The following is a 27,495-nucleotide window of genomic DNA, read 5'->3' as shown; positions in this document are numbered from 1 at the left end:
CTGAGGCAGTACTTACGACGTACGGCTCTCCAAATTTAGCCCACGTTTTTGCAAGTAGACTGCACACACGTGCAAGTACGGTGGGTTGTGACCACGGCTTTAGGCAGTATTATTAGAAAGTATTGCTTAAATTTTTATTGTTACGCAGATGATACCCAGCTTTATCTATCCATGAAGCCAGAGGACACACACCAATTAGTTAAACTGCAGGAATGTCTTTCAGACATAAAGACATGGATGACCTCTAATTTCCTCCTTTTAAATTCAGATAAAACTGAAGTTATTGTACGTGGCCCCACAAATCTTGGTGTCTAACCAGATCCTTACTCTGGATGGCATTACCCTGACCTCCAGTAATACTGTGAGAAATCTTGGAGTCATTTTTGATGAGGATATGTCCTTCAATGTGCATATTAAACAAATATGTAGGACTGCTTTTTTGCATTTGCGCAATATCTCTAAAATTTGAAAGGTCTTGTCTCAGAGTGATGCTGAAAAGCTAATTCATGCATTTATTTCTTCTAGGCTGGACTATTGTAATTCATTATTATCAGGTTGTCCAAAAAGTTCCCTGAAAAGCCTTCAGTTAATTCAAAATGCTGCAGCTAGAGTACTGACGGGGACTAGAAGGAGAGAGCATATTTCACCCATATTGGCTTCTCTTTCTTGGCTCCCTGTTAATTCCAGAATAGAATTTAAAATTCTTCTTCTTACTTATAATGTTTTGAATAATCAGGTCCCATCTTATCTTAGGGACCTCATAGTACCATATCACCCCAGTAGAGCGCTTCGCTCTCAGACTGCAGGCTTACTTGTAAGAGTAGAATGGGAGGCAGAGCCTTCAGCTCCCAATTCAGATTAGGGAGACAGACACCCTCTCTACTTTTAAGATTAGGCTTAAAACTTACCTTTTTGCTAAAGCTTATAGTTAGGGCTGGATCAGGTGACCCTGAACCATCCCTTAGTTATGCTGCTATACACTTAGACTACTGGGGGGTTCCCATGATGCACTGAGTGTTTCTTTTTATTCACTTCTTTTTGCTCTGTATGCACAACTCTGCATTTAATCATTAGTGATTGATCTCTGCTCTCTTCCACAGCATGTCTTTTTCCTGATTCTCTCCCCTCAGCCCCAACCGGTCCCAGCAGAAGACTGCCCCTCCCTGAGCCTGGTTCTGCTGGAGGTTTCTTCCTGTTAAAAGGGAGTTTTTCCTTCCCACTGTCGCCAAGTGCTTGCTCATAGGGGGTCGTTTTGACCATTGGGGTTTTTCTGTAATTATTGTATGGCTTTTGCCTTACAATATAAAGCGCCTTGGGGCAACTGTTTGTTGTGATTTGGCGCTATATAAATAAAATTGATTTGATTTGATTTGATTTGATTCAATTCACTGAAAACAATATCCATCCATCCATCCATTTTCTTCCGCTTTATCTGGAGTCGGGTCGCGGGGGCAGCAGCTCAAGCAAAGCCCCCCAGACCTCCCGATCCACACACACCTCCCCCAGCTCCTCCGGGGGAACCCCAAGGCGTTCCCAAGCCAGCCGAGAGATGTAGTCCCTCCAGCATGTCCTGGGTCTTCCCCGGGGCCTCCTTCCAATGGGACGTGCCCGGAACACCTCTCCAGCAAGGCGTCCAGGGGGCATCCGGAAAAGATGCCCGAGCCACCTCAACTGACTCCTTTCGACGTGGAGGAGCAGCGGCTCGATTCCGAGCTCCTCCCGAGTGACCGAGCTCCTCACCCTATCTCTAAGGGAGCGCCCAGCCACCCAGCGGAGGAAACTCATCTCGGCCGCTTGTACTCGTGATCTCGTTCTTTCGGTCATGAGCCAAATCTCATGACCATAGGTGAGGATCAGAACGTAGATCGATCGGTAAATCGAGAGCTTTGCCCCCCTACTCAGCTCTCTCTTCACCACGACGGTCCGATACAGCGACCGCATCACTGCAGATGCTGCACCGATCCGTCTATCGATCTCACGCTCCATCCGTCCCTCACTCGTGAACAAGACCCCGAGATTCTTAAACTCCTCCACTTGAGGCAAGGACACTCCACCGACCTGAAGAGGGCAAAGCACCTTTTTCCAGTCGAGAACCATGGCCTCGGATTTGGAGGTGTTGATTTTCATCCCGGACACTTCACACTCGGCTGCACACTGCCCCAGTGCACGCTGAAGGTCCTGATTTGACGAAGCCAACAGAACCACATCGTCCGCAAACAGCAGAGACGAGATTCTGTGGTTCCAAAACCAGACCCCCTCTACACCCTGGCTGCGCCTACAAATTCTGTCCATAAAAATAATGAACAGAACCGGTGACAAAGGGCAGCCGTGGCGGAGGCCAGCGTGCACTGGAAACAGGTTTGACTTACTACCGGCAATGCGAACCAAGCTCCTGCTGTGGTCGCACAGGGACCGGATAGCCCTTAGCAAAGGACCCCGTACTCCCGGAGCACTCCCCACAGGGTGCCCCAAGGGACACGGTCGAACGCCTTCTCCAGAGCCACAAAACACATGTGGACCGGTTGGGCGAACCCCCATGAACCCTCGAGCACCCGATGGAGCGTGTAGAGCTGGTCCAGTGTGCCGCGACCAGGACCAAAACCACACTGCTCCTCCTGAATCCGAGGTTCCACCATCGGTCGAATTCTCCTCTCCAGTACTCTGGAATAGACCTTACTGGGGAGGCTGAGGAGTGTGATCCCCCTATAGTTGGAACACACCCTCCGGTCCCCCTTCTTAAACATAGGGACCACCACCCCGGTCTGCCAATCCAGAGGCACTGTCCCCGATTGCCACACGATGTTGCAGAGGCGTGTCAGCCAAGACAGTCCCACAACATCCAGAGACTTAAGGTACTCAGGACGGATTTCATCCATCCCAGGAGCCTTGCCACCGAGGAGCTTTCTAACCACCTCGGTGACTTCGGCCTGGGTAATGGATCAGTCCGCCTCTGAGTCTCCAGTCTCTGCTTCCTCTTCGGAAGACGTGATGATGGGATTGAGGAGATCCTCGAAGTACTCCTTCCACCGCCGGACAACATCCACAGTCAGGGTCAACAGCTCCCCACCCGCAGCGTAAACAGTGCTGGTGGAGAGCTGCTTCCGCCTCATGAGGCGTCGGACGGTTTGCCAGAATCTCTTCGAGGCCGACCGATAGTCCTCCTCCATAGCCTCGCCGAACTCCTCCCAGACCCGAGTTTTTGCCTCTGCAACCGCACGGGCTGCGGCACGCTTGGCCTGCCAGTACCTGTCAGCTGCGTCTGTGGTCCCACCTACCAACAAAGATAAGTAGGACTCCTTCTTCAGCTTGACGGCATCCCTTACTTCCGTTGTGCACCACCGTGTTCGGGGATTGCCGCCGCGACAGGCACCAGAGACCTTGCGACCACAGCTACGAGCGGCCACATCGACAATGGAGGTGGAGAAAATGGTCCACTCGGACTCCATATCTCCAACCTCCCCCGGGATCTGGGAGAAGCTCTCCCGGAGGTGGGAGTTGAAAACCTCGCTGACAGAGGGTTCCGCCAGTCGTTCACAGCAGACCCTCACGATACATTTGGGCCTGCCAGGTCTGATCTGCTTCCTCCCCTCCCAGCGGATCCAACTCACCACCAGGTGGTGATCAGTCGACAGCTCTGCCCCTCTCTTCACTCGAGTGTCCGAGACACGTGGCCGAAGGTCAGATGATACGACTACAAAGTCGATCATCGACCTCCGGCTCAGGGTGTCCTGGTGCCACGTGCACTTATGGACACCCTTGTGCTCGAACATGGTGTTCGTGATGGACAAACTGTGACTAGCACAGAAGTCCAACAACTGACCACCACTCGGGTTCAGATCGGGGAGGCCGTGCTTCCCGATCACCCCCCTCTAGGTCTCACTGTCACCGCCCACGTGGGCGTTGAAATCCCCCAGGAGAACAATGGAGTCCCCAGTCGGAGTGCTATCTAGTACCCCTCCCAGGGACTTCAGGAAGGTCGGGTACTCTGCACTACTGCTCAGCCCGTAGGCCGAGACAACGGTGAGAGACCTGTCCCCGACCCGAAGGCATAGGGATGCGACCCTCTCGTTCACCGGAGTGAACTCCAACACATGGCGACTGAGCTGGGGAGCAATAAGCAGTGCGACCCCAGCTCTCCGCCTCTCCCCGTGGGCAATGCCAGAAAAATGAAGCGTCCAGCTCCTCTCCAGGAGTTGGGTACCAGAGCCCAAGCTGTGCGTGGAGGTGAGCCCGACTATCTCTAGTTGGTATCTCTCAACCTCCTGCACAAGCTCAGGCTCCTTCCCCCCTAGCAAGGTGACATTCCACGTCCCAACAGCCAGGGGCTGTGAGCATGGACCGGGCCGCCAGGCCACCTGCCCTTGACCGCCACCCAATCCTCTCTGCACCCGACCCCCATGGCCCCCTCTGCAGGTGGTGAACCCACAGGAGGGCAGGCCCACATCGCTCTTTTGGGCTGAGCCCGGCCGGGCCCCATGGGCTAAGGCCCGACCACCAGGCGCTCACGCGCGAGCCCCAACCCCAGGCCTGGCTCCAGGGTGGGACCCCGGCTCCGCCATACCGGGCGCCGTCTCGGTCCTTGATTTTTTTACTGGTCATGGAGGTTCTGAACTGCCCTTAGTCTGACTCGTCACCTAGGACCTGTTTGCCTTGGGAGACCCTACAGGGAGCACAAAGCCCCCGACAACATAGCTCTTAGGATCATCCTGGTACGCAAACTCCCCCACCACGATAAGGTGGCAGCTAGAGGGGGAGCTGAAAACAATAAATTACATTAAAATAGAATCCCTTGGATGTGTCATGTTGAGAGTTTCACACTTAATTCTCCCATTTGCTGATTTAACGGCGCATTTTATAAATCTTTCATAGGGTTGGATTAATGGGGAATCCATCAGACGGTTTCAATGGCAAAACTATCGCTATGTCCATCTCTAACTTCTGGGCCGAGGTTACCCTTATGGAGAGTCAGACTTTGGTAACACCCACACACACAAAGCTAAGCACCTTTACCTTGGATACAATGTACAGATGTAATGTGCATTTCTGTTACATTTCAGGTTTTAGTGCCTCACCCACTCAATGACCCCACAGAGTTTGGAAGCTTGCAAGATTTGTTTTGTATCAGCAGAAAGGAGGGGTTTGTATGCGGCGCACTTCAGACTTTATACTCGTATATGCCACAGTTTTCATTGTGCTCACCATTTTTTTAATCTCTGTTCCTTCATCCTTTAGCTATCTAGGAGGTCTCCGGCTGCTACAGGCTACATGTAAAAAGTTCTACCAGTTCTGCTCAAAGCAAGGGTGAGCTACATCATTAAAACAATCCCTTATCAGGGTTTAAATGTTTGTGGCTTCCTGTGCAAAATAATTTCAATTTAAAATAAAATGCAATGTTAAAATAGACTCAGCCATATGAGCATAAAAATAGGAAACAGAATGTGTTGTTTTGACCTCTTAAAATAGGTCAATGTTAGGCATCTGTGAACTTGTCCAAGGTCTCTGTTGCAAGAATGTTCCCTATGAATTTGAAGACCCTGGCAGTAATAGGACTGGACTTATGCTGTCGGCCGTATGAGCAAAACAATAGGAAACAGAATGTGACCTTTTGACCTCTTAAAATAGGTCAAGGTTTGCCATTTTGGATCTTGCCCAAGGTCTGTGTCCCAAAAATGTTCCCTGTGAATTTGAAGACCCTGGCAGTAATAGAAATAGACTTATGCTGAGCAGGGGAGGACGGACAGATGGACGCAAGGCCTTTGCAATACCCAGTGGCCATGGCCTTGGGTAAAAATGGATCTTACATTCAATGTTAGCATTTGCCTGGTCTCTTTTTGTTGCATATTTTAATTTGCTAAGTGTTGAAAACATTAATCAAAGCATCAATTATCACATGTAACAGCACAGATGCCGCTGTAGGTCTGTCTTTGGCAGTCAGAGTGTATTTAACCTACGCCAAGTTGGATAATGTTTTTGGCTGATTTCAATGTCTGTTAGATTGTTGGCAAAATATGTCAACTATAACAATATGTAACTGTTGTGTTGTGATATGAGTCGTTGCACACTCGTAAATACATTTTGGGCGGAGATGTTCCTCTTTCACATTTTGAAGCTGTCTTCACACGATCATCAGGATTTCTTGCCACAACAGTATTATGTCAGTTTTATGCTGTCCTCTATACAACAAAAACACAGTTGACACAAGATGAAGAGTGATGATGTATACCTATACGTCAACTCTGACTTTAAATGTAAAAGTTGGGGCATCTAAAATAAATTCCGATTAGGACTGCATTCTGATATGAGGAAGCATAGATGAACGTTGAATTCAGTGACATCCCCACCAGTAGGTGGCAGTATGGGATCCTATGCCTAAACATGGTAGTATGTAGTAATCAATAAGCCATCAATGTCTTTTGAGTTTGATCACATGTTCAAAATTCTTAATAGCTAATCTTTTTATTAATGTTCAAAGTCATGCAAAATTGGATAATACTCTGTACATCAATTTGTGACTTCTTATGTTCACAACCCTGCTAAACTCACGCAAATTTTGGGTGTGTAAACTTGACCTTGCACAGAGAAAAACTGGATTTTAATGAAATTTGGTGGAGGCATCAGTTTTGGGTCAAGCAGAAGTTGATTTGAAGCTAATGTAGTTTTGGAATTATTTAAGAGTACCATTTTTACCCGAGGCCATCAAATATGGCCATCGGGTATTGTGAAGGATTTGCATCCATCGGGCCATCTGTCTGTGCTCAGCATAAGTCCAGTCCTATTACTGCCAGGGTCTTCAAATTCACAGGGAACATTCTTGGGACACAGACCTTGGACAAGTTCAAAGTTGGCTAACCTTGACATATTTTAAGAGGTTAAAAGTCACATTCTGTTTCATATTTTTATGCTATGAATAATGCAAATCTGTGTTTTTTGTTTGTTTGTGTTTGAGGGTCGGAGGTGACAGCCAATCAGAGAAGAGAGGCACCATGACATCTCTGGCTGGTCTGTCTCTGGCGCTCCAAAACCACTTTGTTTATGTGTAGATATAACATGTTTTCATATGTTATGTAAAAGCTAGTGAGAATGCTCACATGGCTGAGGGTATTTTAGCATTGCGATATATTTATGTCTGCCAAAGATTTTCATGTTATTTGTAGTTTGGTAAAGCACCTGAACTCGAAATCGTTTGAGGACGCATATCCGGAAGACAGCTGGAATTTGGTGCAGGCATGTGCACTCTGTGTGTGCACGCTTGTTTCTCACTGATAATTATTCATGAAGGAAATTGATATTTAAATGTTCATAAAATGTGTTTACTGCTGTACGTAAGAGTCACACAGTCATAAATGAAACCGCTAATCATATTGGGGGTTTTTTTCTGCAGCCTTTAATGTACAATAGCTCTTATTGTCAGACTTTTAAAATTTCAACACACGTATGATGAGGCAAAATCCCTCACTCCTGACTGGGACTGTAATACTCAATCATTCATTCATGTGTTTGTATTTTTACTGCAGCATTGCATTGACAAAGCAGAACTTCACACTGAAATATGACACCAACATTCCTCGGCAAGTGGTGAGCATCCCAATCACATGCCAAATAATAAAGCACAATGCAACACAAAGTGTAAAATTATAAATTAATGGACCATAAACACTAAGAAATGTCTTTTACATGGAGAATTACTGCCCTAAAAAATGCATTAAGGATCAAATTGTCTTTTTTTTAATCTTTTTTAATGAAGGGCCTTGCTGGAAGCAGGTAACTAGTGCTTTTACTCAATTTAATACCTGTATGGTTGACTTTAATGAATATTTATGATGTGTCAGTCAATACGTATTTGCAATTTTTTACAGTGCCATCGTCTCTGCTACACTTAAGTGTCTCATGAAATTCTACAACATCACAGATGGTGTAAGAATGTTTCAGAATTTCTATGTCTGATTTGACTAAAATTTCTGTATATCAGGAATATTTTTTTCAGTCTTTCATATTTCACGTTTCTACTATATATTAATGGTGCTTTCTTTCTCCCGGCAGCAGGGGCTGTTTGGAGATTGGATTGACAATAAAAAGAAGCATTCAATTTTTTATGGACATTAAATGTTCAAACAAAAACATATCTCCTTATAACACATTATTATGATGCCTAACATCCCGTAATTTGATACAAAAACACATTACATATACAAATCAAACATTCCAACCTCATAACAGACAAAGAAGGATCTTATGTCTCAGTGCAGAGAGTGCATGAAAATTCAGTAAGGTATGTCTTCTATAATATATTCCAATTCTAAGGTAGAACTCTACTAGTGTATACTAAGGTATATCTAAAAAAAAAAAGAAGCGTAGAATAGAGTAGAGTAGAGCCACTTAGGTGCCTGGTCTTGAGAACCAGGGATGGTAGGTTGAAAAGCTTTTTTATCCCATGGGAACTCTCCCTACCCACCCAAGCGGCTCAAGAAAATGGACAGCATGTATATAAGTGATATTTACACAATAAGGGTAATAAACAACATATACAAGAAATATAGTTACTGCATAATATTATAGGAGTTAGCTTCTAAAACCTAAATATTCATACAGGAGAAGATTGTAGTATACATATACGTAGTCGTAAAGTTAAATTGTTTGAAGCGCCTTGAGACCACTTTGTAGTGATTTGGCACTATATAAATGAAATAAATTGAATTGAATTGAAATTGAACAACAAGGACTTGGACGTGCCCTAAATTGATGTTTGTACTGTGTGTTAGACTGTTTGCTATAGATTGTCAAAATAGAGTCCCAGGTGTCCTAAAAAGAAATATCAAAGTTTGTAGCTAAAAAATAAATTAATAAATAAAAACAACACACATTTTTCAGGTCTGTCGGAAATCTGCTTATGTATTTGTTGCTTTATATGGAAATAAAGTGCTTCTTGTGGCCCCACCCAACATGCTGTGCGGACGTGTCACCCAGAATGTACGCTGACTAACTAGCCTTCACAAACAGTTACCGTACATCACTCACTCATCTTCAACCGCTTTTCCAGGTTCAGGTCACAGGGAGTTACCGTACATGTCACAGAAATCTGAAGCAGACCATTTTAGGACTAGATGTTATAGCAGAGACATTTCTCCATGAAAAGGAGCAGCATTAGTTACTCTGTAACATGATAACTAAGCATGATACATGATGCAAACTATTCCTTTTTAAAACCATATTCACTCAACTAATAATTTGCATTACTTTTTACCAAAATTGGAGCAACTTTAACTTTTGACCCCTGTACAAATTGAAATTGACCTTTGTCACCATTTTTGCTATTTTTACCCCATAACTCCATAACATTCATTCACAGATGGTCCAAACTATACTTTTTTTGGAATCTTTATGATCAGACAAATAATATGGAATACCTTTCAATATGATTGGAGCATTTTTTAAATTTTGACCCCTGTGTAATTCTTCAATTGACCCCGTCTTGGCCGCCTATTGAAAGTTCATGTGGCCACTTGGCATTTTTAAAAGAGTAATTTCTAAGGAGTATGTGTGCCAAATTTGGTGCTTGCATCACCATTTGAAAGATCCCTCAATAAATATTAACTTATCTGCTGCACTACATTGTTAGAGTTTGAGGATGTTTAACATGAAACCTCCTCACCTATACTGTATTCACAATTTTGTACAATATGATCCTTTAAAAAAAAATTGTCCTGTGTGAAGAGTCCACCTCAAATCCAGTAATACAAGTATATCACAAAATCATCTAAAGCTGGCAGTCATCATGTTGTATCACAGTCCTCGTAAGTCGTAACTATGATTTTGTGACCAGTACATGAGACATTGCATTTTGCATTTTAATAAAATATATGGATGGGAATTTTTTTTTTCATTTTATAAGCTATAAAATCTTACTTTTCCTTTTCCAAAATTGGACAAACTGTCAAATTAAAAAACACCACACAAGGAAAAGAGAAATCAAAATCCTTGTGGCACACAGTGCACCCCACCTCCCCCCGCCACACACACACACACACACACAAAAGACAGCCACAAATTAGCTTGCTGTAACTTCACTTGGGGTTTAAATGATTTATTCTTCAGGATCTTCCAAAACCAATCCGAGCAAACTTCATTCTCAACGTGGAGACTGATGAGCTCTTCATCACCGCCGGACTGCAGGACAGAGTTGTGCAGGTCAGTAACATTACCGACACAAAAGTCACCCCTTTCTTCTTATTTTGCACCTGCAGTAGCAGCAATCACTTTGCCTTTGCAGGTTTATGAAGGCTTGGTCTACATGGATTTCAATAAGACGCTCATGGAAGAGCAGGGTTATGGTACTCAGTCAATGGATGCTTCAGTATCAGTGTCACATAAAATCAATTTCTTTTAAGTGTTTATTTAATTTTCAGGGGACTATGTGTCTATGGACATGACTGAGCTTCCACCATTCTGGTTGGCGTACCTGAGCGACCCCAGTGACTCTGGCCGTATCCACAGTAACGTCCGACAGCGCTGGCTCAGTGGTAGGCCTTCATCCTTCATCTAAATTATGTGTGTGTATACAAGTTATTACACTTTTAGCATGAACGTCTTAATCAGAGTGTGAATGCACCATTAATTTAAAGCCAGTGAAAAATATGGAAAATATAGCTAATCGACCTACTATTAAGACATCATCAAACAAAGCTTCAGAAAAAAGTATTACATTACTAAGAATGATAAGAATAACACTGATAAGAATTTAGATCTTTCTATTTTGACTGGCAGCACAGTGGATTAGTGATTAGCACCGTTGTTTCACAGCAAGAAGGTCCCAGGTTCGCTTCTGACCTGGTCCTTTCTGTGTGACAATTGCATGTTCATGTGGATTTCCTTTTTTTGCTCCAGCTTCCTCCTATTTCCAAAGACATGCAGGTATAATAATAGACTGCACACTTGCTTGTGGTATCTTGAATATTTTTGAGGCACTGTGAAGGAGGGGCCTTCTTATGGAGATGCAAATTTTGCTTTGGGTGATTTGGTTTAATTCTTTAAAGTGTAGTCACACTACGACTGATTGAGTAAAGTGATTAGTATTGGATTGAAATAATTTGTCCGGTGGCAAGTATTGCTTAATCTGTCAGTTTCCAGTGGATTTGGTGCTCTGATGGACATATGATAACACATTGTCACTGGCAACACAAAGAGCTACATTCAGCAAAACGATTTTCCAGGTTTCAAGACAGATATGCATGCTGGGGGGAGTCAGATTTTAGTGGGATTCTTCAAGGTCTAAATGCAAATGTGGCAAGAATCCAACTAGCTCTGGGATCATGAGGGCATACTTTCTTGTGATGTTCGTGCACTGACAATGTCCTCTCCACTGTGCTGGTGTTCAGTACAGCTACAACAGCAAAGACAGCAAACAACTTGGGGCACCTTCTCGCCAAGAGAATCTGCTGGGTTCGCTCTGACATCCAGATAAAAACCCACACAGCCCACACAGTCTTTTTCTTCAGTGTGACTTTAGCTAAGTGAACAGCTGTGCTACATGTTGCTGTGCCTAGAAGTGTCCTCTCTCCCCTTGTGCTGAATTCACACCCGCACTGGAGCTTTGGCAAATCAGAAGCCGAGTCTGAAGCATCGGACAATCACAGGATATGAATGCATGTGTATCGTAGAATTACAAACAAGTTCAAGACAAAACAGTAAACAAATGTGCAACCACCAGGAAAACTCTCGGTCTGATGTCCACTCACAGTTTTGAGCATGCAGAAAACTTTCCGATGAATTTGCCATGCATGAGCTAACAAGGAACTCATTTAGTGAATGAGAAAAGGACTTGTACAGGAAAAATGCAGACACGAATGGATATCCTCAATCCATCATAGTGTGACAGACACTTTCATTTTCATTTATTTATATAGCGCCAAATCACAACAAGGTTGCCTCAAGGCGCTTCACACAAGTAAGGTCTAACCTTACCAATCCCCAGAGCAACAGTGGTCAGGAAAAACTCCCTCTGAGGAATAAACCTCAAGCAGATCAGACTCAAAGGGGTGACCCTCCACTTGGGCCATGCTATAGTCACAAATTACAAAACAATTCACAAAACGAACATACAGGGAATGCTGCCGGTGCACAGGACAGTTTCTAGAACAGATACCACACCCATCTCTGGATGGAGCTGCACCTCAAACAGAGAGAAAAGAAAAAAGCAGAATCAAGCATCATAAAGACAACAAATACAGTGTAATTTGTCAGCATTAAGCAACAAAAAAACCAGAAGAAATACTAAGATGATTGCTGGCCACTAGCCCTAAGCTTCACTAAAAGACCCAGAATTTAGATAAAATTGAGGCTGCGGCCCGCTCTGTTTACTAATAAAATGAATTAAAAGGGTAAAAAGCATAGTAACATACTATGCCAGTATGCTAGCCATACGAAAGGGAAAATAAGTGCGTCTTAAGTCTGGACTTGAAAGTCTCTACAGAATCTGTTTTATTGATACAGGGAGATCATTCCACATAACAGGGTCACGATAAGAGAAAGCTCTGTGACCCGCAGACTTTTTATTCACCCTAGGGACACTAAGTACTCCTGCACCTTGAGAATGCAACCCCGGGCCAGTACATAGGGTTTAATTAGGTCAGCTCGGTAGGGAGGTGCCAGTCCATGAAGAATTGCCTGCTTTTACAGTTAAGAAGGCTCTTGTTCTTCACTTAGGCTCTTAAATACAGCCAAACTGTCCCAAGTTTAAATTATAGCAGTTAGTCACTCAGAAGCTTTTACAAGTAGCGACAGGAATCTTTTGGATCCTTCTATGCTGTAACCCAGTAATGCACTGAAGAAAATTGAAATGTATCCTGTAGCTTTTATTTTTTTTTATAAATTTGTGCGGAAATAAAGCAAATGTTATTTTGACAAAAGTGAATATGTGCAGGAGGGGAAAACAGAGTTTGAAAGTTTTTCACCAAAGTGTGTGTAAACCTATGACTGCAACTGTATGATTTCTTTTTGCAGGGGAACCTCTGGTCATTGAAGCAATGAAGACTTTTGCTGAGCTCACTGATCAGGCGAGGTTGGTTTGAGTAGTTCTGAATGTTTTTTAAATCCTTGTAAACATAAAAGTTGTAGAAATAAATTAATGCAGCAGTGAATATTATAGGGTTGGTTCAACAAATTAGCACAGTAACATAATCATTTTAATAAATTTCTCCATTTCATTGTACAACTGTACTTTTTCAGTTGCAGGAGTATAGTATGTTGATGAGAACTTAACTGTGAACATATTGTTAATATAATGATTGAACAATCTGAAATGATTCTTTCTTAAGGATTGCTGTTGAGAGCAGAGACTGGAGTCAGCTGGCACAACTGATGGACCAGAACTTTGAGTTGAGAAGGTATTGGTGTAGTTGCATTAATAATGTCAACGATACAAGAAGACCTACAGTAACATCATACTGCATTCTCTAGGTCTGTCTACAGTGACGACTGTCTGGGTCCAGGAAATCTCAAGCTGGTTCAGGTGGCAAAGGAAGTAGGCAATCAAGTGTTTTACTACCTTCTGCCTGCAGTGTTTTTTTTTTTTGTTTTTTTTTTACTGTTTGAGAGTTTTTCCCTATTTTTCTGCTGCTATTTCTAGTTTGGCTCTGCTGTAAAGTTACCAGGCAGCGGCGGGGCTGTGGTGGGTCTATGTTTGGACCCATCAAAGCTGGTAAGTCTGTCCAATGTGGACTTTGATTCGGGGTTTACGTTGGTTGATTTTCCAGTAATACCATGCTGTTTGAACCACTAGGTGGCAATGAGACAAGCTTTCCAGGAGGCAGGGTGTGTGTTCTGTGTCATTGCTCCATACAACCCGTCTGCCAACACTTAACAACGATGTGACACAATCATCTCACTGACAGTAAACTTAGACTGTGTGTGGCCCCTCAGCTTACTCTGCTCCTGAGGTGATTTATTCTCATACAGGACATAAAAGATCACTTTAATAAATTACACCAAAGCCATAACAATAAGTGGGAATGCTACCTCTTTTAAGATGGGTTATCTAATAATATACTAGACTGTGCCAATCATGTTTTCATGTTATCAAGTTTTGTTATCATTCTTTCTGTGAAAATTTATTTCATGTTGCAAAGTATTTTTGAAAATAGCTTGATAAGTTATTAGCATATTCATATGCCAAATTTACATTGTTTTCACTACAATATAAAACCCAACTTCAGTAGTTTTCTTTTTTGATCTTTTAAAATCAGTTATAGCTGACTTCATTTTATTATCTTTGTATTTTAATGGTAATTTTTGTACACAATACATTTTTACAAATTTTATGTCCTGTAAACTGTATCTCATAGATGTATGGAGGCCCTATTTTGGGGAAAAATAAATGAACTCCCACCCAACTCATGTTATGAAGTACTGTTTTTTTTCTTCTTTATTTTAATCAATGTGTTTTAATCAATTATGACTATAACTTGAAATTCTGAGAAAGGTGTTTGTGAGATTCTGCGGCATTGAGATACCAGATGTTGGGAAAGTACCAATAATAATCTATTTCACACTTTAATTCTGGACTGTGGAATGGTGTTTCCACTTTAAGCAAGATTCCTGAAAAACAAATTTGAAATGAGTGATCATGTTAAATAGTTGAGCATATTGTAGCATATTTATGTTACAATTTTCTCTCTTTTTTTCACATTTTATTCCCTGATAGAGTTGGGGCTCTAAGGAGTGCATTTCTACTTGGTTTCACATAAAGATATAGAAATCATATCAAGATTTCTGATTATTTTGACATATTATTTATCTACGTAAAGTTTTCACCACTTGAAAACGATTTCTACCATATTTTTTAAGTAGTGTTTTCTCATAATTTTGAGATGTCAAGTCATAATTATGAGATTCTCTTTTATAATTAATGGCCCATAGAGTGCATCCACATAACACTTGTCCATCTGATTCTCAAAGTGCTTCACACTGATGCATTGTTTTCACACACACACACACACACACACACACACACCCATCTCAAGGTCTTTGCCATGCAAGATGCTCCTCTACACGTCGGACGCAACTGGGAAATTAAGCGCCTTGCTTAAGGGCACCGTTGTTTTTCCTCTAGTGGACTTGCCTGTAACAACTTGCAGCGCCACATTACGGGGGGATTATGGTGGGATGTGGGCAGGGGTGGAGTTTGAACCAGGAACCTTCCACACTGAAACCAAGCACAGTAACGACTTGGTCACTACCCCCATAATTGCCCATAAGTCAATTATGAGACATCACAATTATTCTAATTTTAAGATGGTAAATCATAATTATGAGAAAGTCAAAATTGTGAGATATGACAATAATAATGAGATACATACATGATGAGTTTATACATCACAGTTTGATTTTGTAACTTATAATTAAGTCCTAATTTTAAAATGCTAAGTTGTAATTACATGAAAGAAAATCAGAATTGAGAGGTAGTCAATTATGAGATGTTTCTAATAGTTATACATTTCTAAAAAAAAATATTTTTTTTTTAAATTGTGAATAGTTTGAATTTGTAACATACCATAATTATGAGATAGTAAGTCCTAATTTTGAGATGCTAAATTGTAATTATGAGATGGTAAATCATATTTGCATGGTAGTCAATAATAGGATGTCAAGTCACCATAATAAGAGTAAGTCATATGAGGTGCTAAGTCGCAATTACATAAAAAAAAAAAATCAGAATTGTGAGGTAGTCAATTATGAGATGTTAATAATAGTTATACAATGCAAAAAAAAAAGTTAAAATTATGAGATAGTAAGTCCTAATTTTCAGATGCTAAATTGTAATTATGAGATGGTAAATCATATTTGCATGGTAGTCAATGATAGGATATCAAGTCACCATAATAAGAGTAGTCATATGAGGTGCTCAGTTGTAATTATGAGATAAATCATAGCTGTGAGTTAATTATGAGCTAGAAAGTCATTTTGTATGACCGTAGTATAATTTTGAAAAATTGTCTCACAATTGTGAGATAGTAAGTCCTAATTTTGAAGTAAGTAGTAATTATGAAAATAAATCAGCTATGGTATGTTCACTCATTAGAAGTCAGTCATAATTGTGAGCTGAGATAAATCATAATTATGAGAGGTCATGTATGAAATATAAATCCATATTTTTAACAAAGCATAATTTTGAAAAACTGCCTCATATTTGAGATCATAAATCCTAATTTTGAGGTTTTAAGTCATAATTATGAAAATAAGATATGCAAACCTTCACCTTTCATTAAAAACAAGGGGGGGGAAAGCTGTTTCGTTCCTTCTTTTTCCTCATATTTTTAACTTTTCTTTGATTAAGGCCACTTCGTGCTTGGGAGAAACGATCAGTAATATTAAGCGTGTTAAAATTTCAAAATAAGGTCGAATCTGTGGTGAAAACTCGGGAGTGATGTTTTTGCGGGGAACGGTTCTGATTGGCTGTTACGTGCGGTGGGCGGAGCAGTGGAGCTCCGCTGGCCGCTCGGCGCTGCTCTACGTCTCTCCGCGCGTGCGGACCCGGTGGCTCGAGCTCATGGACTAGTCGTCGGACTGAGACCGGGCGGAGCATGGCTGCCAAAGAGGACCTCTACAGTAAAATCCTGCCTCGGAGGCTGAGACAGAACCGCTCTGGCACGGTGAAATGCGGCTCCAGTCTGGACGTTCTGTTGTCCATGGGCTTCCCCAGACCGAGGGCGTAAGTAATGCGAGCTGAACGCGCTGTTTTTGTCTGGCGGTTCACGCGTGTGTCCCTGGGTCGATGGGAGGAGAGCTGACGGGGACGTGGCCGCTGTGTGAGCACCGAGAGTCGGCTGTGGTATTGGGAGTGTTAACGGCGGATCGAATGCAACGTCGACCCGCAACCCGCCGCCTCTCGTTTATTCGTGTAGCTGGTGTCCCATCGGAGCCAAATTATATCTGACTGAAGAGTATGAGCCAGCAAAATATAATTAAATAGTTTAAAACTCATCTAACTATTTATTTATATGATAACATAATCAGTCCATTATTATTGTTGTGTGTATATATATATATATATATATATATATATATATATATATATATATAATTTTTTTTTTTTCAATGACGTTCTCTGGCAACAGTACAAAGCTGAAAATTTTGATTTTAACCAGCAAAGTATTATTTGTTTTCATTATCACTTTATCAATCTGTTGATGTTAACAACAAAAGACATTTCAGACCATAAATTCGCATACAGTCTGGCTACAAAAATTTTAAAAATCAATATATTATCTAGCACCGCCTGTTCCATTTTATAAAACAATATCTTAAAGTCAGTTAGAATGTCTACTTTATTTCCATATAAAGTTATTTAAAAATTAATTGTAAGATAGATTTAGTTCACTTTTATTAAAGTTTTCATTGAGTCAATAGTTTAAACAGCATGAAAGATTCAGCAAATTGGTGGAATTTCTTAGAAAACATTCTGAAAGGCTAATTTGTATGATTAAGGTTTAGCTGAGGAATCTTTGGTCATATTGAAAGCCTACCTGTAGAACCAGTGTCTTCTTGCATTTAAAAGCAGGAAAGAAAATAAAAAGGGCGAGATTTCATAGCCGTTAAAGGGCTACGGAGAGTGTTGCTTTCCGTAGACGCCAATCACTGTACAGCTATAGAAAGCAATGCTTTCCACTAACCCTAACCCCTTTCACAGCTATATAGAGCAGTACTGAAAGCATTGACAGGTCAATGTATGTCATATTTTTGATCTATGTGCCATAAGCTTTCAGTATATATGAATATATATAATATTATTATTATTATTATTATGGTTTCATAGGTATGGAAAGCATTGCTCACCGTAGCCATTTAACGGCTACTTAATCACTTCCAAATAAAACTGCAATGCATATTTTAGCCAATGCATCTGGCCAAATCTTTCTTTATTAGCCATCTTTGAAAGATTTGTGGTAGCACAACTAACTTTACAATCTATTATACAAAAATATAAGATGCTTGGCACCAAGCAGGCATTACATCATTAAGGAAGAAGGCCCAAATTAACATCCAGGAATTGTTGAATGTTTGTTCTTAAAGGTGTAACAGGGCACCATGATCATAGCTAGGAACTGATGCAGTCAGAGACATCAGATAGAAATGTGACATTGTAGCTTTAAGAGATCAGACTGTCACCATGGCCGAAAAAATTCCTTAGCTGTGGATGAGATCTCTGTCAGCTGATCTCATCAGCATCTCTGAAGACTGGCTCTCTCTTTTACCACAGTCTGTGGGCATGTGCCACACAAAATGCTTCCTGGCTCACTCGGTATCTGTCAGAACAAGCCCAAATATTGATTTCTGTAACATATGTCACACAAGTAAAAATGTGCCATTTCAGGGTTTAGTTCTACTTATAGCATGCGAATTTCTACATGTACAGACGTGTGAGTTTGCGTATGCTTCACTAAACCACAGCTGTATTTAATTCTATTAGATTAAGTAAATAATGAAAAAAAAAAAAACAGTTTTGTACGACATAAACACTTTAAATGATTTGCAGTATCATTGATGATTTTTGTTTTAAACAAATGAATACTTGTTGACGATGAAACTAGGGCCAGCTCAAGTTCAGCATTTGCACTTGATACGCGACTTTATCAGTGCTAAAAATTGTCAACACTAACGTTTTTGGAAGTCAAATAAACCGGCAGTAAAGTGAGCTTAATGAGCATCTAATATGTTGAACAGTCTTGCAATGCTCTGATTAATTGTTGTATTGACAGAAAAGAATAAACTATTTAGCATTGCTTGAGTGATTCTCAAAGTGTCATTAAAATAAATAAATAAAAACGTCTTTGATTTTCAATTTAGAATGACTCCAATTTTTTATGATTATTTTAAAATTGTAATCAGAGGTAATAAAACAAAGCCATGGGTTTACATTACGTTATTCTTCATTTAACCGGCCTAGTTTAACATACATGCGGAAATCCTTCATTTTAGTTTCTAGTGTCAATCAATATTGTGATTAAAGGTTTGGATGGGCCACAGAAGACTTTCAGATTTCAAAGGCGGTTGTGGTGTTAAGTTTGGGAGTGCCTGCTTTACTTCATTTATCAAACATGACAAAGTTTGATTGGTTGCAGCTTCCCAAATGTGAAAATCCACCGGTGTTTGACCGTAAACTAAATAGCTTTGGCATTTTGACTATTTTGAAGAAATAAGTAATTTACTTCCTGGGACTCTTAAATAAAAGTCTGGTGGGATTGTTTGATGATGTTCAAACTGATTAACAAGGAGTTAATTAAGGTGTTTGCAGCCCTAGTTTTAAATAATAAATGCTGTCATGAAATTTGAATGTTTTTCTTTCTTTTTTATTTTATTAAGTGGATGGGTTGGGGTGGCAGGGGGTCTTTATGTAAAGTTACAGATATTCCATGATTTGATGAATAATATTTGGAATCAATTAATAATCTGTTTTCATTGATTTTTATTTATAAAGAAAACAGTTATTGAGCAGTTCCATTTTTAGTTTCACATGGTTAATTCATTAACTAGGAATATTTGATGGATATTAAATGGCCTGTCCGGAAAACTGGTCTCTTGTACATGTGGGTGGTGAGCTTGGTCAAATGGATCACTATTTGTTCACTACAGTTAATGAATAGAGAGTCTGTTTTTTTACTTGTTCATATTTACCCTGCACTGCTGGAGGCACAAAACTACTGCAGACTGTACAGGCATTGCAGGATTGTAGGAATATCAGCACTAACAAATACCTTACTTCTGAAACTTAGTGAATCAAAAGAAAATGAATTTCTCCAATTACTTATCTATAAAATATCAATCATTATATTCTTCGTACTTCTCCATGATTAATATTTGCTAATTTTTATATTTCTTGATTTCTGATTCAATGTTTCCTTGGTTTTGGACTGTCTGGATGATTTTGGAGTTGCTGTCAGATAGGGCTCCAACTAACAACTATTTTCATAATAGATTAAGCAGTTGATTATTTTATTGATTAATCAATTAGGTGTTAGGTCCATTAAATCTCAGGAAAATTGTGAAAAAAAAATGGATTTGTCCTTAACCCAGATATATTTAGTTTGCTGCCAGATATGAGCAAAGAAATTAGGAAATTAAACCAGAAAGTATTCATGTTTATGAAGCTGAAATCAGAGAATTTGGGTATTTTAAAAAACTCTCAAAAACGTTCAGTAATTATCCAAATAGTTGTTTATTAATAATGGAGTGAACTAATAACTTATTAATCAGTTTGTTCTTGCAGCTCTACTATGTAAGCTCTTAAATGTTGTATTGGGTGTTTTGACCGTTTTTGACTTTATTAATTATTAGTAACTGTGATAACAAGCTGAGGAAGCTTTCTTGGCCACCAGAAATAGGCTGTGGTGATGAAAGAAACTGACAAACCAGCTCATTTGAAGCTTCATGTAACTTAGCCAAACCTGCTGAACAAAATTTCACTCATGCTGCACAAGATAATAACATTATTCCCTGAAACATTATTTTAGTTTTTGTACCCAGTGAAAAGATGACTCTATATATATATATATATATATATATATATATATATATATATATATATATATATATATAAAATGCTGTGAAAACAAAAACTTGGACATTATGCTGCAATGCATCATGGGAGTTTGGGTTTTTAAATGTTAATTGTGCTTCATGTTAGTTTGACAGTGTTATTAGTATTATTGATTTATTGTGTTTTTGTAGTTCATATGATTTAGTCAGCTTTTAGTTAAGTGTTATGTTGCTCTTACCATGAATGAGTTAAGTCTCATGTTATTACCATGACTGAAATGTGGTAGTGGTTTTAATGTCTTATGCCACCGTCTTTTTTTTTTTTTTTTTGGTCAAATTAAAAGCACCTACTTACACTTACGCTGGCTGAGATATCCTGTTGTGAAAGTGTAGTGACACGGACCCACAACAGGGGGCGGAAATGAGCGGCCAATAGATGAGCCAAAAAGTAACAATTTAATGTTGTAAAATGTGCACAACGAATATACAGACAATCTCAGAATATAATTACAGTCAATCCACAAAGGTGACATGTGGGCAGACTCGAGGATAGAAGACGTCTGTCCTGAGAAGAGCCGGAACCACACGATTTCCGCCGCCAAGTCCCGAATTCCCAGGTGATCACCGTCCCCGACTGTCGGATCTGGTACTGCTGGCGAGAACAAAGACAGTCAAGTGTGGGTGTGTGTACACCCAGTAACAACAACGGTGGGAATGCCACCTCCACCTCTCACTCAGAATGCTGATGTATTTACAGTAATCCCTCAGAGGAAAAGAGTGCCGTCCTGCACTCACTCAGCCTCCACACGAAGAGGGACCGGTACTCCTGCAAACACTCACAATATACAGCTTAAGATAAACACAAATGGCTGATGATATTACCTCCAATGAAGTATGATATCTCGGCGACGAGGTGGAGATGACGTCTGGGTTTTATGGAGTGAGATGATGAAGAATGAGTGACAGCTGTCAGGAAGTAATGAGTAACAGCTGTCACTCCCGGCTGTTCAGGCAGTGCGCCCTCTGGTGGTGGGCCAGCAGTACCTCCTCTTCTGGCGGCCCACACAACAGGACTAATATTTTTGGAGAAGCAATGGAGAAAAGCTAACCGCACTGAACACTGGATGTTGCTAACTACTTTCTGGACTCACGCACCATTCCAATAGAGGGTGGTAAGTCATCTTAAATTAAAAGTATAAGTGCGGGGAGTGATTTTATTTAGTAAGTTCAATGTAAGTACATAATATAATTGTAAATATGTTAAAAATACATGGATCACACAAGAAAGTGAAAACACTTATTTCCATTGTGGACAATTTAAAAATCAAATGACAATACAGAAGTAAAAATAAAATTAAATAATAGTCGCGTGTAGATTATAAGAATCTAAGCTATGTATAAATTCATGAAGACAGTAAATTAACATTAAAAAATACATCATTAACAGGAAATAAAAGGGTTGAGCTTTTCTAAAAATTGTTGAGGTCTAGGGTTCTAAAATCATTCTGGAATCACACACCATTCCAACTCATTATACAAGTTTTGCTTAATTTATTACCACCCTTGAAAAATGTCAGCTACCTATTTTATAAACACTACCCAATCTAGAGCTTGTGGATCCACATGGGCAACATGCTTATATATATATATATATATATATATATATATATATATATATATATATTACACAGACCTTTTTTAATGAGTTCTTTTTATAACCCTCATTTTGGTGGTAACCTTTACAAATAACTTGCACCGTATTTTCTAGAGTGTAAGACGTACTTGTTAAAAAATGCTTCTTGAAGAGAAAACACCCATATATAAGTCGCACTAGAGTATAAGTCACACCTTTTAATAATTAAAATTAAAAAAATCCATGACTAATACTCTGGAACATATGGTAATTTCAGTCCCATTGCTTTGTTTTATTGTCTGATTGCAGTTTTTAAATAATCATAAATATTTTGAGGTATTTATAAACTTTATTACAAAACAAAAAGTTAAAGACATTTTTACTGATTTATTTTTAATGACTTACTGAGATGCAGGCCAACAGTACCTTCACAGCCCACCAGTGGACCACTTCCCAGACTTTGGGACTCAGCGAACAAGACCATTACTCATAAAACTAAATTAAATTAAACTCATTAAACTATGTTAATCAGTAATGAAGCTAGTGGTTATGTTATGTGTCGGACGCAGCTCGGAGAACCGACCAGCGTTTGAAGGACCCAGTATGAAATAAGCAGAGCACGGTACAAAGGCTAACTGAATTTAATACATAACAGTGATACAAAATATACAAAAGAAAGTGCGGTCTGGCGTGGTGCGCTCCCAGCAGCGCTAACGGTCCGGAGCCAGAAGCTGTTCGGACCCAAGGACCCCGCCGACACCCCCCAGGTGGCCGCAACAAACCGAGTCTGTGAAAGAAGGAACCATTATGTGAGTCCACACTCTACACACAGAGAGAACACTTAAAGGTGTACATAAACAGCAAACACTTCCTGGCTTGATTACTAATCAGCTTCCCAACCTGCAGGCATGGAACATCCAGTTCACAAAACTCCACTGCAGTGGAAGCTGATACATGACTAACATACAGCTCAATATAATAAAGGTGTGAGGGACACCACATTTACTGACTGTATAAATGTTAGTCACAAAATCTAACGTACCTCAGGAAGTGTGCTGACGAGCGTGAGACCTCACCCCCTCCTCTTTCACAGACCGTGCATCAAACCCTGGACGTTCTCTGCATCCACTGATGATGAGATGGCTCCCGAGACGACGATCTCACCCGTCTGGTCACAAGGTCGAGTCTCTGGCAAATACACAATGTATACTCCAGTCTTAAATGCCACCATGTTCCAATCCATATAGATGCACCTCAGCTGTGAGTCCTGACGAGCCGCAGGTGATCAGGGTGAGGTCCTGATAACCTCAGCAACACAGCCACTCAGTCCCAAATGCAAGCCACCTGGAAGGAAAAACAAAAGACAGAAACAAAAAGGCAGCCAGGCCCCCCAGCCATACAACAGGTTACCTGCATCTGATCACAGTGTGAGACCATCTGTAGTGCACGTTTTGGCAGTCATTTATGAAATGATGTTGGGCATTTTGTTACTGTTTCTCTGTTTTACACTGGTGAGTGACGATGCAGAACTTTTTCTGTTCATTTTGAACAAAGGTGTTGCTTCGTGTCACCAGCTGGATAGGACACAGAGGAAACACATTCATCAACAACCAGCATTGTGTCATAATCATGAGTGAAATTGGCTCTGTCTATTTTTGGAAGTGAGTTTTGTAGATACTTTGACCCAGACAGATGTTCTGTGTGTGTTTGTGTAGTGTTTCTGAGAGTCTGTCAGAGGAAGTGTGGTGTGGTTTGCTGAATGGACACTGTACATGGTGATAGGCCCCCGGGCAGGCCGGTGCTCGCCTAGAACACACTCCCTCAGGGAAGCCACAACCTCTTTCATATCGGCCCATAAGTGCTCAGCCTTGACACAGACACTTATTATTAATTCTCTTTGTCCAACAGTGTCTTCTCTCTCACACAGTTTTCAATGTATTGACCTACTAAATTTCTTGACCAGCTTCAAGCGTCCTGGTTCTGCTGTAAGAGGATTTTTTTTTCTTGGGTGTGTATAAAGATTAAATTTATCTGCTGTTCCAGTCAGACCAGTGTTTTTGAAAAGAATTAACACCGTCAATTAGCTTGTTCAAATCGTCCGTCAGCAAAACAAACTCCGCCATGTTTAGCTAAACATCACCCCACTAGTGTCTGCGTGGGCGGGGTTGACAGCATGCAGTGGTACAAAACGTATGGAACCAAATTTGCACGGTAAATGGAACGAATAATCCATGTCACGTGACACACAAAGCATCAATCAAGTGACAAGGATCCACTCGGCCATTATATTAAAAAAATGGCAAATGGTAGGAATAATCCCAGATGACAAGGATTTATTCAGCCGTTATATAAAACACACTTAGTGCTATTAGTAGTAGACAGTCGGTAATAAGAAGAAATGCATTATCTTTAGGATCCCTCATAGTGCGAATTTTGTCGAATTGCGCATTAAATTCGCATGAAGCAGGAATTGTATGCAAACCTTGTAATTTTGTTGCTGCTTCCAACACCTCGTACACCTGTTGCTACAAGTATTTGTGCACACCAGCGGCTGAAAGACAGAGTGTGCGCTGTGTGAGCCCATTGATCCCTGTCGCGGCAGGTGTCGGCCAAATTCCAGGTGACACGCACAAACGTCTAACACCGCTTGCATGGCCCTTAGAAAATGTGTGGCTATTCGCACTCTTGGCACGACAACAGACTGCAGACAATCACTGTCATACTTGCAGTGAAATTTGTCTAAAGGCCCCCTGACACAGGCATGTCTTTGAATCACACACTAGCACGCATGTCGTCGTAATGATCCCACCCGCTGTGTTCCCAGCTAGACGCCATTCTCTGTTCTACTGGTTGGCACGCACACTGCGCTGAACGCTGTATATATAAAATAATTATTTCATGTTAGATTAACCATTTTCTCTACATATTGTCCATTTAAACGGCTGTAATCACTTCCTGAATCACAGAGGACAGCTCCAGCTTCAGCTGTTCGCCTAACAAGCTGCAGAAAGCATTTTAAGCCATCTAAAAAGGTAATTATTTGTCATGTTTACATTGTCATGGATTGGTAAAACACTTGTGTGTTCTTCCTTCTTGTGTGCAGCTGTTAAAGTATGTTCATGAGAGATTTAACTTATTGTTATAATCATTCAGACGAGCTGCGCTCTGATGCGATCCGCTGACGTCACCACTCGCTCTGTTCACTTCTTCTTTACTCCACTTGACAATTAGATCACGCCACGTAGCATGGCATTTATGCATGAAAGATTTTTTGAACATTTCAAAATTCTCTGTGCACAATAGCATGCACTGGCACCCCTCTCGCGTCCTGTCTGCACCCGTTAAAGACGAGTTTACTCTCCAGCATGACACAGGTCATGCTAGTGTGTGAGTCAGAGGCATGCTCATGTCAGTGGGCCTTAAGTGCCCCATGAGTGTGGCTTTGTGCGCTGAACTGACCGGAAGTGTGGCTGTGGAGGTCTGTCATTCCGGACATCCCAGCTGGACAGTACTGTGTTTGGACAGACATGGACTAACAACTGACCACGGTGATGCGTGTGTGTCTGTTTGCTGTCATCAAGTGGACATAAATAAAAACATATCTCACTGTGGCGATGGGCTCCAGCAAGCGAGCGCACGCGCACAGCACACACATGGACAGGCTGCCCCCAGGTTGAAACAGGCCGTCAGATCATAACACACAGCTGGCAATCTCACTGTTACGTCAACCACGTGAGCTCTGTTCCACATGACATGGTGTCCTGCGGTGCCATCCACAAGTCACGCGGGTGGGCCGACTAGAGACGCGCCAGCAGATGTGGACATGAATGAGACGAGCAAACAGCTTCTCATTCATGTCATTTCATGACTGCACGTTAGTGACCATGGGTCATTTACAGAGGAACAGACGGCTCATATTTGTATTGCCCGCTTGATAAGTAAGGATTAAACAACAAGAAGCCGTGCATTATATGGTTTGAATGCACGACGCAGAGTCTAAAACACCACGCCGCGAAACGGAGTGGTGTTACTGTGCGAAGTGCATTCAAACCCTGTAATTCACAGCTTAGAGTTATTTAATCTGCTTATACCATGGTCCCACACAGTGAACTAACACACAAATATTTACTTGTTAACTTTTTTCATGTTCTCTTCTTCTTTCCCGTCTTCAATCTTGTCCAGTTCGTCTGATGTTAAATCTTTACGCTGTTGCTTTTGCTGTTCTTGTTGTTTGCTCTCCTTCTCTTCCCATTCCTCAAACGTTTTATTTTGGCCAAAAATATTAAAATTCACTTGGAAATCCATGTTTTATCGCATTTTTGTCATTCACCTGTCAGAACACAGCTGATCTGTGCCAAGTGATTTGCATGTTGCTATGGTGACGACCAGAGTGGAGTGATATTACAGTGACTTAACTTGCCGAACTATGTGTACGTATACACGAAAATAATGCACGCCAGTTAGACAAGGAATTCTCACTGACCATGGTATAAGAGGAATTTAATACAGTGTGATGTTTTTATATAGTGAGTCATTTTTATTTATTTATTTTTTTAATACCTCCATGTGCTTCCTGATATGAGGCAGTTTTCAGCACCTTTTACAGGACAGCAATGCTAGCTCACTTGGTAAAGTTTCTGACTGACAATCAGAGCTTTTGGAAGGCGTGGGTTTGAATCCCGTGGGTGACATGTATTGTTTTTTTTTTTACACATTGTGTAGCTGCTGGGGAAAAGCTGCTGTGTTTCTGCATGCACGGAACCATCACAGCATGTATTTTTATTTTTTATTTGTTGTTTATTTTTTCTTCACACCAGCTGCACAATGTAGTTACACATCGTGCACTGTGTTCCCGCGTGCAATGTTTTGTGGTGCGCTCATACCAGCTGCTCCGATGCCCTGGAGTTGTACATATTCACACTATGTGTGAAGGGGCCTTTAGATATACAACCTGGAGTTTGATTGTAATATCAAGAAAAATTTTCTCCTAAACTAAAAATCGAATTCCTGAATATATTTTGAGTAGTATTTATATGTGTCATAACTTCTCAGATTTGATCTTACTTATCATCCATCCATCCATGTACTATACCCAATTACTCTAGCTAAGGATGACGAAGGGGCTGGAGGCTATACCAGCAGTCATGGGGTGTGAGGCGGGGTACACCCTGGACAGGATCTTATTTATCATGTTTTGCTGAAATATCAAAGTTAAAAGGAAACACTGGCATTTCTCAACCTTTTTTATTCAAGTCCATGGCAACGCCAATCTTTATACCAAATTTTATGACAATCACATTATTATTAGTTTTCTTAAAGTGGATATGACACCTAAA

The 27,495-nt window shown here is 40.9% G+C and overlaps 2 protein-coding genes across 4 annotated transcripts in view; both read left to right on the top strand.

Moving 5' to 3' along the window:
- gkup (glucuronokinase with putative uridyl pyrophosphorylase) overlaps window positions 1-14,390 on the top strand; it is a 55,295-nt gene extending 40,905 nt beyond the window's left edge. For both annotated transcript variants that reach the window (XM_034167761.1, XM_034167760.1), the window contains 14 exons: window positions 4,870-4,975; window positions 5,058-5,137; window positions 5,233-5,301; window positions 7,515-7,575; window positions 7,745-7,761; window positions 7,857-7,914; window positions 10,093-10,185; window positions 10,268-10,328; window positions 10,404-10,517; window positions 12,997-13,054; window positions 13,311-13,379; window positions 13,453-13,516; window positions 13,622-13,693; window positions 13,775-14,390. In XM_034167761.1, the coding sequence (XP_034023652.1) occupies window positions 4,870-4,975; window positions 5,058-5,137; window positions 5,233-5,301; window positions 7,515-7,575; window positions 7,745-7,761; window positions 7,857-7,914; window positions 10,093-10,185; window positions 10,268-10,328; window positions 10,404-10,517; window positions 12,997-13,054; window positions 13,311-13,379; window positions 13,453-13,516; window positions 13,622-13,693; window positions 13,775-13,855 (1,003 nt within the window). In that variant the 3' untranslated portion in view covers window positions 13,856-14,390. The remainder of the gene's footprint in view (window positions 1-4,869; window positions 4,976-5,057; window positions 5,138-5,232; window positions 5,302-7,514; window positions 7,576-7,744; window positions 7,762-7,856; window positions 7,915-10,092; window positions 10,186-10,267; window positions 10,329-10,403; window positions 10,518-12,996; window positions 13,055-13,310; window positions 13,380-13,452; window positions 13,517-13,621; window positions 13,694-13,774) is intronic.
- A 2,114-nt stretch (window positions 14,391-16,504) lies between these two features.
- LOC117508108 (ubiquitin-associated and SH3 domain-containing protein B-like) overlaps window positions 16,505-27,495 on the top strand; it is a 151,411-nt gene continuing 140,420 nt past the window's right edge. For both annotated transcript variants that reach the window (XM_034167759.1, XM_034167758.1), the window contains exon 1: window positions 16,505-16,702. In XM_034167759.1, the coding sequence (XP_034023650.1) occupies window positions 16,575-16,702 (128 nt within the window). In that variant the 5' untranslated portion in view covers window positions 16,505-16,574. The remainder of the gene's footprint in view (window positions 16,703-27,495) is intronic.

The sequence above is a fragment of the Thalassophryne amazonica genome, chromosome 4 (genome assembly GCF_902500255.1).
Source record: "Thalassophryne amazonica chromosome 4, fThaAma1.1, whole genome shotgun sequence".
Classification (NCBI taxonomy): Eukaryota; Metazoa; Chordata; class Actinopteri; order Batrachoidiformes; family Batrachoididae; genus Thalassophryne; species Thalassophryne amazonica.
Note: the sequence above shows the minus strand (reverse complement) of the source record. Positions and strands in the feature narration are given on the sequence as shown.